At 46.0% G+C, this 15696-nt stretch overlaps 1 protein-coding gene across 2 annotated transcripts in view; it reads right to left on the minus strand.

The window, feature by feature from the left end:
- Nucleotides 1–15696, minus strand: part of LOC106743837 (neural-cadherin-like) — a 156296-nt gene that overhangs the window by 11793 nt on the left and 128807 nt on the right. For both annotated transcript variants that reach the window (XM_014618053.1, XM_014618054.1), the window contains 5 exons: nucleotides 5027–5170; nucleotides 3103–3218; nucleotides 2209–2373; nucleotides 1942–2079; nucleotides 200–386 (listed from right to left, as the gene is read on the minus strand). In XM_014618053.1, the coding sequence (XP_014473539.1) occupies nucleotides 200–386; nucleotides 1942–2079; nucleotides 2209–2373; nucleotides 3103–3218; nucleotides 5027–5170 (750 nt within the window). The remainder of the gene's footprint in view (nucleotides 1–199; nucleotides 387–1941; nucleotides 2080–2208; nucleotides 2374–3102; nucleotides 3219–5026; nucleotides 5171–15696) is intronic.

A 15696-nucleotide genomic window follows, 5' to 3' on the forward strand; every position in this document is an offset into this window, starting at 1 on the left:
GAGTCTTATTCTGAGAAATACTGACAAATGGACGGAACTTCTCACGTTATCTTATCGATTAAACTCGAAGGACCCGTATTTTCAATATGGCCCACGCGCGAATTTCTAATTTGGCACGGGAGGGTTTAATCGGTGCAAATGTAACTTTAGAAGAGGCACCGCGCGTCCGGTTGCGTCCCATCGGCCGTTCCCCACAAACCTGCGGTGCCGTTCTCAGTGACGTTGCCGAAGTAGACCCCCTGCGGGAATATCGGGGCGTTGTCGTTGATGTCCTTGAGGTTAACTTGCACGTCGGCGTAACCCACCAGACCCTCTCCACCCTCGTCCTGTGCAAACACGGTGAACCGCCACTGCGGACGGCCATTCGGTTGGTCTCTGTCCAGCGGCTGCACAGCGGGAGAAAAAGGAAGAGTCACACGGGAGATCCTTTGAGGAGTCAGTCAAACATACAATTCAACAAGGACATCGTATATTGACACGGTCTTCACCGGGAACTCAATATCGTCGCGCGGCACCGATATTTGAATTATTCCATCGTGTACTCGCGCAATATCGCGCGTCCTGCCGCTGCCACGTGCACAAATGTTACGTGCGTTCTCTCCAGTAATAGAAGAATTAATTTCCCGTGCCGAACGCGCCCACGTGTTCGATTATTGCGCCGGACTGTTTACGCGTATCGATCGGAGATCGATCTTTCCCAACCCACGATTCAGCGAAATCGTCATTTTCCACGACTCCTTTTAGTCCGTACATTTCATATTTAATATAAACGAATAAATTCTCCACGTCACGTGCAAATCTGTAAAATGATTTTCGGTGATATTGAAATGTGGAGCTGTGTGATGCAAAAACTCGCTTCGTTTTTTAATCAGTTCTTCGCTCAGAAATCCTAGAATTTCTACGAGCACAGGATCATGCAGCTGCCGAAGAAGTCATCGAACATAACGGTGTATACTTAATTCTCATCGCCCATCTGCTCTAGAATTTCATATAACCTACCTGTGGTTTTTGACCCCATCTTATAATTACTCATTTTGTAGTGAAAATAAGGAATAACGACATATAAATAAAGGGTTTTTAATATATAAACTTTTTCCAGGATCAAAACTAACAAATAGTATAAATATTAGCGTGAAAATAATTATTCGAAATCATTATCTTCGGATTTTTAGTTGGAACACGTGAAATATAAATTATGTATTTCGGCTTGTCGTTCACATACAAAATGCAAGTTCTCTTACATCATACTCACTTATATGAAAAAAAAAAAGTTTGAACAGTAAGTTATTTGTTAATATAATGACAATAAAAATACTTATTACACGAAAAAATAATTTTGCTGTTGTAATAAAACGTCGTTGCGACAGTGATAAAATTTACTTAATTTAGCTTAACCAAATTATTTTGCTATTCATATATCAGGCAAACAGCAATTAATACTCTTAAGAAATCTTTTTGCTGTCACTATATTAATAAACGATTTGATTTTCCAGCAAAATATGTTTTCTCCGTGTATAGTTAAAATTGACCTCGTCTCATATTTTTCACAATAAAAAAATACCAGTAATAGTTTTAAAATTAAAATTGCTGAAAACTAATAGTGTGAAGTATGCAAAAGGCATTTTTAGGAGTTGAAAATAAAAAAAGAAATAAAAACAGAAAATATCACCGTTTTTAGTTGCGTGGGATCGAAAAAGACCTCAGGTATGCGGCGAGAGTTAATCAATTGATTGTTTTCTTTTTTGAAGATAAATAAATGTTACATGTACATTTTGATTGAAAATGGAACGAACATTTGCGTCAATCCGACAGATACTTCTGTTTCCCGTCTCGTTATAATATAACCGTGATTTACTTCGCAAAACAGCTTTGCGTGACAGCTATTAGTTTTTAATTACACCGGAGGATAACTACCGTTGGTCGAGTCCAGGGCATACAGACCTTTAGGACGAAGATCTCGCCGGTCGTGCGGTTGATATCGAACTTGCTGTTCGTGGGATTATCGGCATCGATACCTTGCCCGGTCAGGAAGTAGACGATGTTTTGCGGTCTGTCCTTATCCCCGTCTGTGGCAGTGACCTGTGGGTCAAATTGCGAATTGACTGTAAGCTGACAACTGCGGCGGGCTTAAACGTTCCGAACCGAAGACGCAGGTCGTGTAATGCCGAAGGAAATTCGATGTAATGATTACATAAGGAGAGCAATTACCCCGAGGACGCGTTTCGGCAGAGTTCTGTCGTCCTCCTCGGTAATTTGTGTTCTGTAATTTGGTCGCTCGAAGACGGGCGGGTTGTCGTTTACATCCTTCACGTGAATTACAACAGTCGTGTAATTCTCCTTCAAGTTGTCCGAGGCAGTAAGCCGAAGCTCGTACTGCAAGACACAAGCTTGTATTTTAATCCACCGTAAAACCATATCCGAGCTCCTCTCTTATATCTCATATCTTGAATAATTTTCCTGTGCACGAAACAAACGCGGAGAAAAGCGAATATATTTACGTCGTTATATTTTTACGAAAATGAAAGAGAAGTGCAATAACTAATTGCTTAACTATTCCCGGGAAAGGTAACAAATAAAGACAACGGCAAAAGATATTTCGTACTTGTGTTAAAATTGGTCCTTGTTAAAATTTGATTAAATTTTTAACATACGTGTGTTAATTTAACATATTGTTTTTATATTATCTCAGCCTTTTGTGTTATACCGATTCAACATGTGTAAGTGTGAAATAACACATTTTATACTTCAATGTCGATTAATGTATTAATTTTGCATTAATTTTGGACACGATATGTTACTTTTCAACATATTCACCCTGTGTTAAATTAACATAAAAGTTTTAGTGGACCTTTTGGGACATGTGAAATATGTTGAATTTAACGCAGAATTATTTACTATAGTCGCTTTTACTGTAGTCGCGAGATTGAGTAAACCTCGGAATATTTCATACACGATCGAGAAACGCGGCTTTCGAGTAACTTACGAATAAATAAAGAGAACTTAACGTCTCGCGGGCGTGCACATGCGACAGGAACGGCTACAAAGTGTAGTAAAAGGCGTTCGAGCGGCACACGCTCGAATGACATTTATGGCGATACCAACCCTCTTCCTCGTCTCATAGTCCAACGCACCCGCGACGTAAATGGCGCCGGTCATGTTTTTCACGGCGAACGCACCGCCTATGTTCCCGCTCGTGATCTCGTATCGAATACGCGAGGCTGCGACAGAAAAGGGGATGCTTTTAATAAAAGCCAGGCGTGAACGATCCACTCTTTCTCACCCTCCCTCTCTTTCCTTCTTTCTCTCTTTCCGCTGTGCGTTACAATCGAGTGAATTTCGAGATAAAAGTTCTCGCTGCGAGGAGTGTTTTATCGAATAAGAAAGTTCGGCCGTGCACGGGGGAAAGGAGGGAAGAGAGCGAGGCGGGGGGCGGGGGGTCACCCTTGGTGCGCGATCGCTCGACCGTTTGAACTTTGCTCGATTTACCTCGCGATAATTCACGATTAACACGTGATCTAGACGGACTTTGGTGCGAGTTATTTCGCGTTTTTCGCGAAACGGCAACCGATAAAACCGGTCTCGGATTAGGCAACGACAATAGCACGCGGAACGCTCAGATTCGAGAGCCGGAGTTTCGTTTTTTTTTCCTTTTTCAACAGAAGGATTGCTTCACATTTTCCACCGTCCCCGTTCGCCATTGTGCCAATTTGTAAAGCCTTTAAACGATCTGTAAGTTGCGACAGAATTCAGGGCGGAATTCTCTTTGTGAGAAAACGCCCGAATAGTCGGAATTACATTTATCAACGATGCTCGCGCGCTTGTAAATACATATACGTATCTACAGATTACCGGACGTTTCTTGTATTGCACAAAAACGTATAAAATTAACGACAACGTAATAAAATTCCACGTCAAATTATGCCGTGAATTATACAACAAAAGCTATTCGACGTTGTTACTTCGTATAGCGGACTTACTTCGATTAATCACGATTTTAATCGAGTGGAGCATCATTTGTAATTTCTAAATCCAATAACAAGCATGGAGGCAATCTCGCACGCGGAGAGTGATAAATAGCGCATTTATTTATGCCGGCGGACTTTAATTGCACATTGCCTGCATTATTCGTCTCGCGCTGTCACATTAATGTGTTTACACCATATCGGCTTTGTACTCAATTTACAAAGAACGCACAGCGTGCTGAACCGAATTCGCGCGTCTCCGGTGCGCGCGCTGTGAAATGCCGATATCAGTTTTGCGCGCATCATCAATATTTATCGAGCGCTGAATTAAACTGTTTAAAACACCGAAAGTGCGGAAAATCGTATAATAGGCTACGTTTAATTTAATTAGCTGGAAGGGTCAAACGTTGAAGTGAGAATTAAACGCGATGAGGTTTCAATTGATTGCATTAACGTTTAACGTATCGCAAACTATCGAGCAAACGATCCGTCGCCGGCAATTCGAGCGGAACGTCTCCGTGATGCGCATATAATTATTACTTTTCGATAAGTTACCGAATCCAGCGAGGGCCGATTCGAGTTTCCGGAGATGATTTCCTCACTCTCTCTCTTCCCCTCTCTCCCGTATTACGATATACAATAGTCGGGCGCGATCGTCCGTAGTTGCATTGCGAGAGTTTCTACTTCATCGTGTCGAGCTCGTCTCGTGACAAACGGGATTACATTCTACCTCTCGCATTAATTGCCTCGCGTGTATTTATTGTTAACCGTTCAAATGTAACTGAATATACCGAATATATATATATATATATATATATATATATATATATATATATATATACACACATATACATATACTGGATACATACACATACGGACACACAACTCTATCGTAAGGCCGCTACAAATGTATAAATACATGAACGTCGTAAATTGTTAATTTTGGTTGCAATATTAGAACACGAAGTGCGAAGGGAAAACGATTCGGTGATCGGCGAGGTAACCGCCGAGTAAATTCGACAATTGATGCGATGTCGAAAGCAAGAAAAGAAAGGAATACTTACACTCATCGTGATCTTTGGCGGTAACGGTGAGCACCGTATGTTGGATGTCCTCATTTTCGTCTACCTCAGCCTCGTAGAGGCCCTTGTCGAAGTACGGGGGATTATCGTTCTTGTCGGCTATCCCGATGCGAATGAATTTCGTTACTGTAACATGTCAAAGAAAATTCTCGCCATTAGATATCGCGGCTCTGTCGTTTGAAACATGCCTATCTATGACCACTGAACTTGGGACACGCCCCGATTAATTTCTAGCCGGTAGTTTTCCATGAGATACAAACTGCTTCCATGAAGACTGTACACACGTACGGATATTTCGCAAGAAATACACTTGTGGATGCGTGCCGCATTCAGCGATCGTCGGGATGATGTCGCGTTGTAACGCGTGCGCGAGTAACAATGAGAACGTTGCAATTGTTATTTGCATGCTATGTTTATGCAGGCGGCGGCCTTTCGTAAAGAGATGCCAACGAACTATAGATGCTACAAGTTCCTTTAAGTACATTTCATTCCCTCCTGTTCTTCCCTAGCTCTCGGAAGAACGCGATACTACGATGTGCTTTATATAACAAATGTAATAAAGATAAGCCAGAGTGCCTTCCTTTGCAGTATTCAGTACGAATGCAAAATTTATACGGCGTGTTGGTCACATTTTTGAAATCCGCCTGGTATCCGGGGAATATTCTATATCCTTTCGCGCAGGTGTTGCCGCTCTCAAGAAGCTCTCGGATTAATGCACATAATCAATTACGTATTAAAATCTCGACTCTATGGGAGCGTGTACATTTCTGCGCGAGGAAATTCATTACGATGTACACACATACACACACACGCACGCACGCACGCACGCACGCACGCACGCGCGCATGCACGCACACACAGAGCCGGACAGCCCCGGTCCGCTCGTTTTTCGTCTGTAGTTGGGGAATATTTCTAAATAGAAGTCACATTCGTGCATATACGCGCTGCCATGCCGAAAACGCGACGCAACGCGAACGATTAAATATTTGTCGTTGGGGATTTACATTGCTTCATATTTACATTGCAGCGCTTATTAATTTGCATGGGATAGGGGAGACCGGGGTTCGTTGGCTAAAGTGGAAAGTTGTTGATTATTTCTATTGTTTTCTAACAGAATCGTTAGCAGAATCGAGCAAGTAGGGATTTCGTAACCATCTTTGACATATTTGAATTCTCTGCTTGCTCGATCTGTTAGGAAACAATAGAAATAATCAACAACTTACCCCTTTAGCCAATTAACTCCGGTCTCCCTTTAAATATATGCTTATTTCGCGTTTGGGAAAAAAAAATAATGAATGATATAAGTCATCGTATAAAACATACATTGACTTTTACCTTTCGCTGGAAAGCGACCTTTAACATATCCCAACCGAAAGCTTGGGTCTAAAATTGCGAAGCTAATCGCGAAGAACGATCTCGAGCGTTTTATTGGGTGTTTACATATGAAATGATTTGAAAAGAGAAAGGCTTTTGTCCGGGCGGAGCGATCACCTAACTTTCTTCCACGCATTACGTATTCTCGCGGTTCGCTCTTAATGTACTTCGCGCCGAAGTGCGCGGGAACTTGGATGATAAAGAATCCCGGGACCGTTAATCATTTTTTCGTCCCGACGCGGAAATTTAAGATGGGCAATTACCGGCCGCCGCGGCAAAAAGGTTAAGTAGTTTCAGATAACGGCACTTCATTCCAGAAGTAGACGTTTATTGATGGAACTGGGTTGCCCCGCTAACGTATAATTGCGGTGGCTTTATTTTCTCCTCTCTCTCTCTCTCTCTCTCTTTTTCTTTCCTTCACTACATATTAAGCCCTTAACTGCGTTTTACGGCGGCAAAAAGCGCGGTAAACAAGCGATAAGTTTCGCATACATTTTGCATAATCCACGACAGGTAATGCGCGCGAGGCGAAGGATAATGTTCGTCATTTTGCGAAGAGAACATCCCGTTCTCCGTCGCCTAAAGGAGACGTAAAACGTTCGATTAATTTTTCACCCGATGAAAAGAAAATAACAGAAACGGAGGAAGAGAGCGGAGTTATCGCGAAACGCCGATGAAGCGACGCAGCGAAATTAACGATGAGCCGCGGAATCGAATTAATCGCCGGGGACCGAATCGACGGGAACCGCGTTTTACTCGCGTAGTCGCGGCCTCGCGCGCTGCAGCTCATTGTCGTCGCCATTTAAAAGGACGTATGATTCAAGCGTGCCCATATTTGTTTAGCAAAATCGCCCAATCGACATTGTGTTAGCGTAACGTATGTACACTGAGCTACATTAGCGGGGAAATCCATTAAAACGCGTTCCCGCGTCCATTCGACGCCGAGCGGGCCGTGATATTGCGCCGCGGCCAATTTGCTCAAAGAGAGACAGAGAGAGGGAGAGAGGGAGAGAGAGAGAGAGATAACACAGCCGCCAAGGATTCTCTCCATGCCGCCCGTTCAACTCCGGCCGTTTCCTCCGCTCGACAAATACTCGGTTGATTAAGTTAATCCGAGCGCAGGTACCTCCTTCTCTCTTTCTCTCTCTCTCTTACTTCCACGTGCACACACTTCCTCGGCAAGTGCGATAGTTCAGAAATATGGAGCGCGTGTGAACCTTAACGTTCGTGAGTATATGAGCTTCGTTTAATTTCATTAGGAGTTAATTATATCCGGTAGGATTCTCCCTACCGCGCGCCTGCGATTATGTCCTTAATAGGGATTAAATTCCCCGAGTTGTTTTTCAAGTGGGGGATTCACCCTCCGCGCTGCACCGTCGTGATCTCATTGGTACGGGATGACTTCGTCTTTCCGGCTCTTAGCCTTCGAGCGCGCGTATCGGAACCAACGCAGTAAGCACAGCTTTTAACGTTGCCGGGAGAGAAGGGACAACTTTTCCGCGACGAACACTCGGAGATATCACAACGGATACTTATGCGCCGGCTACGATTAAGTCAACGGTGAAAATGCACGATCGAGGTTCTCGCCGGTCGCACAAATATTTTATTTCGCCGGAACATCGCGCTCTCAAATGGAGAGAAATCGAGAAACATTGTCGTGACTTGCGCGGCTGTGTAATACGGTTTAGATGTTACGGCGAAATTATCGCGGGAAATGGCGAGAAAGTGAGAACAAGAGAGAAAGAGGGAGAGTAAAATATACAGGATATCCGATAATTATCTCGGGATCTGTAGTGTACCGATAGAACGAATTAAATTGAACAGGAAAATCATGTGCCATTTTGCAAAATTTGCAATAGTTCATGAGGAATTAATTTATTAATAATTAATCTGTATGGGTTGAGGATTAGTAGGGGAAGCGGTAGGCCGGGTGTATAAAGAAAAATTGTCTCTAGAAATTAACTGATGCTCATCGTTGCTAGGAGATCTATAGAAGCAAGCCGTTTTTCTTTATATAGAGTCTGGTCCGCTTCCCGTGTGCTCATTAGCTTATACAGATTTATTAATTCCTCATTAAATATTATGAATTTTGCTAAATGGTACATGATTTTCCCGTTCAATTTAACCCGTGTTGCGTGCACGAATCTCAAGATAAGTATTGAACACTCTGTATATTTAATCTGAGGTGTAAGATTCGTTAGAATGTACAGCAATAATATATATATATATATAAAATAGTTGTCGGATGTTAAACTTAAAGACACTAGTTGAGGCATTGAGAGAGAGAGAGAGAGAGGGGGGGGGGAGGAGGCAGAGGGGAAGGGAGACAGATCGCGCGTTAAACGTTACCTTCCATACTAGTAAACTCGCGAAACAAACAGCCCTTCCCCGCTGCCCATCGCTCTCCTGTGTTGCGTTTCGTCAATATGCACAATTACGTGAATGCATAAACCGATCCGACACGGGAATATTTGTTATCGCACGGAGCAACACCACTAAACACTCCGGGCTACCGTTATTAAAGCGTCGCGATCACGTCGGAGAGGGAGGGGAGAAGAAGGATAGATTTATCGTCGGCGGTAACCGCTAACTTCTGGAAAATAACCGGCTCATTTTCGCGCGAAGATCGCGCCTGCGATCAAGCCGGTGGTCGCGGAGGAGCGGCGGGGAAGCGCATGATTGATTCGTAAGCCCGCTGCTTCCGACGTAACCGGGATAAAGTTACGAACCGGATGCGTGCGCGCGCTCGGGGTTGTGTATCGTGATAGGTGAAATTTACGTAATGATAATTCATCATTGCGCCTATCGTAAATGTTACGGCTCGGCTGTACATCATTGTTAACGGGCGCGAGCCCGTCAGTTTTCCTTTTAACAGATCGCGCCGGCGGTTACCAGACGCTCGATGTACTAGGATGCGCGATGCACGGTTCGCATTCGCGAATTCGTGTATATCCGTGCGATAATGCGATACCAGATTACCATAATCGAGATAGATCGCGTGCCTTCCGGTGCGAGAAAGTGTTACGCGGCGGACCGGAATTTATCTTCTTTAGGAAGGCTTTCGAGCGGTATATATATGTTGTAGGATTAAACGCACGCACATGTACACACACACGGACGGTTTACATTCTCAAGGAGTTTCTATCCCTTATTCAGGATGTCGTGTCCCCCTCCGTCTTCGTTTCATCCGGGATTTCCGGAAGACATCAAGTTTTAACTAGCGCGCGCCGGAGATACGAAACTCGACGTATCCCTCTTCGGAGGATACCTCGTGCTGAAGAGATGTCGTTGCGAAGCGGAGGGATGATCTCGCGGAATAATTACGGGTAAATTTACATTCTGGAGAGAGAGGAGAGAGAAATCCGTAAATACAGGTCACGATTATTATGTGAAATAATATATAATATTGAAATAAATACATAACGGGATTGTGTGTGTTTGCCGATAAATAAGATTTCAAATCGGGGCGGGTTTTGATAACGGAAGCAGTGCAACGAGCCCGCGTAATCGTAGCGATGCGCGCGTTTAATGAATTAATCAGCAGCGCGCGCGGTACAGCCGAGGCGCAGGCTATCGGCTAATGGATATGTGAATTAATTATCACTTTATCCATTCGCATTAACGAACTTTGTTACGATGGTGTAACAATGTAAATATGCAATATTCAGGATTGGATCGTGCGATTCGCTCGGAAAATATCAATTACTCGGATGTCTTAGCTACCCCTCCCGCTCGAACGCACGATCGATACGTATCTTTCGAGTGATCTTCGAAAACATTTTAATGGCTATTAAGTCAGTATCAGTCGCGCTCTCCTCGTCGACGACTTCATGGAACAACGATCGTGTCCGTTATCGGAATCTCGTATTAGAAAACTGCGCCACTCGTCGCGTATCTTTTGTCGCAACGGCCGAAAGTTTCCCGAAGTATTCATATCGCAAAGAAGATTCGCCGCGGAACTCATGCCGAAGTAACAAATTCCGGCGCGCCCCCGGCGAAAGGATGAAATCAGAACCTACCGCGACGGCAGCCCCGACGCGAAGGACGTCGGGGGTGATGCGCGATCGACGATTTTTTCCTCGGACCGCTGCGCGAGGTGCATCGAAAACCCACTCCCTCTCTCGCCCGCCCTCTCTTTCTCTTTCTCCTCGCCAGGGAGAGCTACACCCAATGACGGGACACGACGGTCCCACAAAACGCGTTACTGGGCCACGGGGTAAGAAATCGATGAAGCCCCCACCCCTCTCGCCCACACACAACCCCTTTCCGCCTGCTCGCCCCTCGCAAGCGGCGCCCCGACGGCGCCGAGAGAACATTCGCTTCTTGGCCGCACCCTGCAACACTCGATTGGTTCCTAAAATACGAGCACCCTCGAGGCCTTTCGCCACACTCTTGATGCCGCAGAGAAGAGGGTGGCTCGTTAACGCCAAGGCGGCAGCGTCCCTCAAGGGCCAGCTAGCTAGTCCGAAGTAACACGTCGCTAGGATTAAGGGCCGGTCTCTCTGCGCGCATCGGCGACTTTTACCCACCACCCGCAGCTGGTGCATTCTCGCTTTGATTAATTTCGGAATTTTGTTACTCCCTAGCGCGCCGCCTCGATGAACTTGTCCTTCTGATATCCGTCCGCGTTATGATTCTCTCTGTGAGATTGCCAATAATGTATCACGTGATCTTTATTAATTATAGAGAATTATCATGCGTGATTTGGAGCCACTAGGGAACGAGTAATTGCATAATGTTAGCGTAATATCGTGTTTATTCTATTGCCACGCGATTGTCTCGATTGACTCTATTAATATAACTAATTGTTATGCGACCCGTTGTTTATTACTAAAAATTGGCAGATGTTTATTCACCAGATGTAGTGAAATCGAGTTCTATTAGCAGCTTCAATATTTTGAATCTTCGGATAGAGTTCGAAGCTGCAAATAGTTCAACTTTGAGTCTTCGAACTTTGCCGTCAAATGTCGAATTATACCGAAGTTTTGAAATCTCGAATATGCCGAATATGTTCCTACTGAAAACACTGGAATTTATTTTTAGGAAATGCTCACAAAAAATCGAAGTTTAAAACCACTAAATTTCTTCAATGAAAAAAAGAAATTTACATAATTGTACTGAATACTCTCATAAATTTAGAATCATTTTATACTCACATTTAATAATTCATTTATTAAGATATTATTGCGTTCACATAAATATTTACCGTAAACTAGTACAGTATATCTAAATTGACAAAAATATTACTTGACTTCTGATGCTGAAAAACAGGTAATTACGTTTACTTGATTCTAGCACTTTTTCTATGCACAAATAATCTTACGTTATAATGTCACGACACGTATGACACCTGATGTATTACGCGAGTGCACAATTTTTCGTCTGGTGAAAATCGGCTTCTCTACTATCCCGAAGGGACTGTCCATAAAATATCTTTGTGGCCGATCGGGGATGCCCCGTGTAAACTTGATGCCGCGCTATTTCGACGAGACCCGCGGCGCATCTTTACGCGTTCACTCTCTGATTGCTTTATGGCCCGTGATGCATCGCACGCGATCCCATTCGGTGTAATGAGGCGGACGAGGCGTTGACGATTTTATGCCGTAAGGAACGGTCCGCCAACGGTGACACTTCGCCTCATCGAGCAGAGCTCTATTGCGCGACGTAATCTGGAAAGATCACGTGAGAGAAGGCGAGAATTGACGTCGAGCGCGTGACACCTCCGAGTGGAAGTTAAAGGTGATTCTGTAATCGTACACGAGATAATCCCGCGAAACAACAACAGTCACCTTTACCGGAAGACGTTTCGATTCAATGCTCTCTCTCTCTCTCTCTCTCTCTCTCTTTTTAATTGTGTTCAATTTAATCACCCGTGGCGGCGATTATCGACTCCGAGGGGGCGATTGCGAGCAACGTCCGATGAAGCCCCGGCTAAGCCGCATTAATTCAATTTTCTTTCTCTGTGTGCATTTCGGGCATTTCGCCAACAAACCTTATCGAATCTCCTCGCTCCTTTTTCTCTGCTTTTTGCATGATGCCCAAGAGAAGAATTTCCGCTTGAATTTTTTGAACGAGCGGGTATACCCGTCGCTCGGCCTCCTACGAAACGCGGAGGTGGAAGATGGAACTGGCAATGGGCCAATTAATTGATTAACGCAAATTACTGTACACACACACACACACACACGCATGTATATATATATATATATATATATATATATATATATATATATATATATACATCACCAAGAGTGATACCTTGGGCGGGGGCATCACGCCGTCGTAAATTTATAGCGATAGCACGCACCACGTGAATTAATTATCCGGATGATCAACTCTCACATCGCGCGAAGCTTATACCGATCGCTTTGGTGGTTCACGCGCTGCGGGAAAAAATCGTTTCGAAACTTCGTTTCGCTCGTTAGCGTAATTGGTGGCTAAGAGGAGAGGGGAAGCGGAGGATGGTACGCGAACGTGTCACTGTCTCGTCGCGGACGTAACCGCGCTTTACACGACCAATCCGCGTAATAGCGACCGCGCGCTACATGGGCGCGCAGATTTTCACAGATGCGTGTTACAGTATGTATAACAGTTATTAAAAACCGATACACATAGACACGCGCGGCGTGCACGTGTGGGAGTAAAGAGCCGGGGTTCCGCATGGCTCGCGTGTTCAACGCCAAACCTGGATACCCCGATTCCCGCGATAACGTCCGCACGGGGTTTTCGCGCGAGGCGAATAAAGCTCTCGCGTTCTCTCTCGCTATCGGACGACCGCGAAATTCCACGCGGAATGTGCGGTCGGGAATGCGACCTTAAGCAGATATAATATAAAGGCAGGGGGCGGACACATAGGTAATCTGGAGACGAGCGTAATCGATGAAACCGCCATCCAATTATTGATAAAGCAACTATTATCTCGCAGTTACCTCTACGTGGGCGCGCGCAGGTGTGACCATTTTCCAGTGGAGTTTAATAGATAAAGTTACGCTCGGTTATACGGCGGTGCGTAAACGCACGTCCTCAGTAATTTTCCGAATCTGAATTTCGCGTAACGGCCTCGACAACTTCCCCGTATCGCGATCTTGCAAATGCGATCGTGTCTCCGTTACCCTCTGTTCGCACAATCACGTGTCTGTTTCTACAATTAAGAATCTCACACTCCGAAAATCTGACTGCACCCACCTGTGCGACGCAGGTTTATTCATTTCTGCTCTCTCTCTCTCTCTCTCTCCCCTCTGAATTGCTCGGAGTGAGATTTCATTTGAAAAGTAGAGTGACAGTCGAGCGATTTTTCACTTACATAGAGCGAATTCTCCCCTGAAACGTCGGATGAATATTGAAGAGTAAATCTGATATATCACATCGTCAGTGGAGCAAATTCACTCGAACAGATTGAAACATTCACTCGTCAGAATCCACTCCAAGCTAGGGGCCCGTAATGGACGGGGGACATTCTTCACTCTTACGATTGCGAGTGTCGGTGTATTTTCGTCACTATCGCAGCTCGTTCCGAGTAAAATTCCACCGCAAAAAATGTCGCACCGTGTTGCACCGTAATTCCGTCGTCGCTGGATCGCTACTGAAACGTCAACAACGTCTCCACTTTGCCCGGCTTGGCGGCAGAATTTCTCATAAGCGTCTTCGATATCATTAGCGATATCGGTATAATTACTAGTATCGTTACGAACTTTCGCGAACTCGGGCAACAACTATTCCCGGAGCTCTATGCACGTAGCGCCGCGACGTTTATTAATACTTCGATCCGCCGGTTCTCCTCGTCTGCAAGCCGACGGCTAATTAGTCTTTCGATGTTACGCGCATAGGAGTTGTTAATCCTCCCCCGAACGCTCGAGTTCGACGGGGGAGAGCTCTCGCGCGGGCCGCGCGCTATCGATCCCGGGTGAAAGATCGAGGGGGCGAGCACGACTTCGCCAAGCTAAGCTAAGGAACGGAAGAAGAGAGAGCCCTTGTAATGAGACAGGGATTGATTCGCCGAGATTCACCGCAACGTCATTCGACGTCTATCTCGTGGGCGGCGTGTTCTCTGTGAAAAATCGACCTATCGGAATGAGGTAATCCGCCGCGCTTCACTCATCTCTCGGTCTCGTTTCCTCCTCTCCGGCAGGATTCGAGGCGGGATTGAAAGACACGCGCGGTATATAGGGATTCCGTTCCTCGTAACAACCCGATGAACGAGTTCTCGCGTAGCTCCGCGGCTTACGTAAACTCCGGGTCGGCCATACATCACCGGCGCGCGAAGCGTGTTCGATCATCCGCCGCATAATCCGGGCCTGTCGCGAGGCGATTATCGCTCTCGTTCCTTCGAGAAATTTTTAACCACTTCTTTTTTTTCCCCCGCTCCCTAATGCAGCGGACTGCAGCGCCCCGGAACTGACGTGCCGAGACGCGCGTGAAAAAAGCTCCGTCGGTCGTTCCACCTCGGCAGCTCCTCGCATCTCGCTCGAGGAGCGATCAGGAATGGGCTACTCGTCGGCCCCGGTCTTTCACACGGACCGAGTTTCCGAGAGGACGCATCTCGCGCGAGAAGAGAAATGCGCGCGCCCCCTTAGGTGGAGAAATCCCGCCGCTCACGCGGCTAAATACGCGCGGCGGAAAAGCGCGGCCGACTTAATTACCCCCGCCGCCGTAGCCTCGGTACCGGGGGATAAATCTCGGAGCGAGATAAATACGCGACGATATATCGTAGCGAAAAATGGTGTCGCGTTACGACGCGGAGCGGAGCGGTGCTCTCCAACGAAGGGCGGCCCGCGGCTCTATCGCGCGCCCGACGTATGCCGGACGCTATCACACCGGCCGTGTTGTACACGCGCGCGCGGAATTCGCCCCGGAATCCCGTGCTATCGGATCCACGCCTCGCGAAATCCTATGAAAGAGAAAGGGACAGAGAGAGGTGAGGGGTAACGGTATCGGATCCCCGTGGAGAGCGCGCCGACACGGCGTCGCCCATAATTCGCCGGGCCGTCCTTCCTCCATCCGTGCGACTTGAACAAAACACTCGGATCTGTTCCGTATTTCACCTGTCAGTCTGCGTGCGAGCTATATATCTGCGCCATTACTCGCCGCCGTTTTGCTCCTTAGGATATAAATCGCCCGCGAGAACGACGTGCGTATACACGTGGGCTGTGTCGCCGCTACCGAACCTCCCTCTCTCTCCCTCTCCCTCCTTCTGCCTCTTTCGTTTCTCTCTCGCGCGACCGTACGTTTTCCCGGGGATTAACGCTTCGGTGGATAACGTATCATACATATCCGGGGTC

Source organism: Dinoponera quadriceps, unplaced genomic scaffold (genome assembly GCF_001313825.1).
Source record: "Dinoponera quadriceps isolate SergipeBrazil2010 unplaced genomic scaffold, ASM131382v1 scaffold1153, whole genome shotgun sequence".
Lineage (NCBI taxonomy): Eukaryota > Metazoa > Arthropoda > Insecta > Hymenoptera > Formicidae > Dinoponera > Dinoponera quadriceps.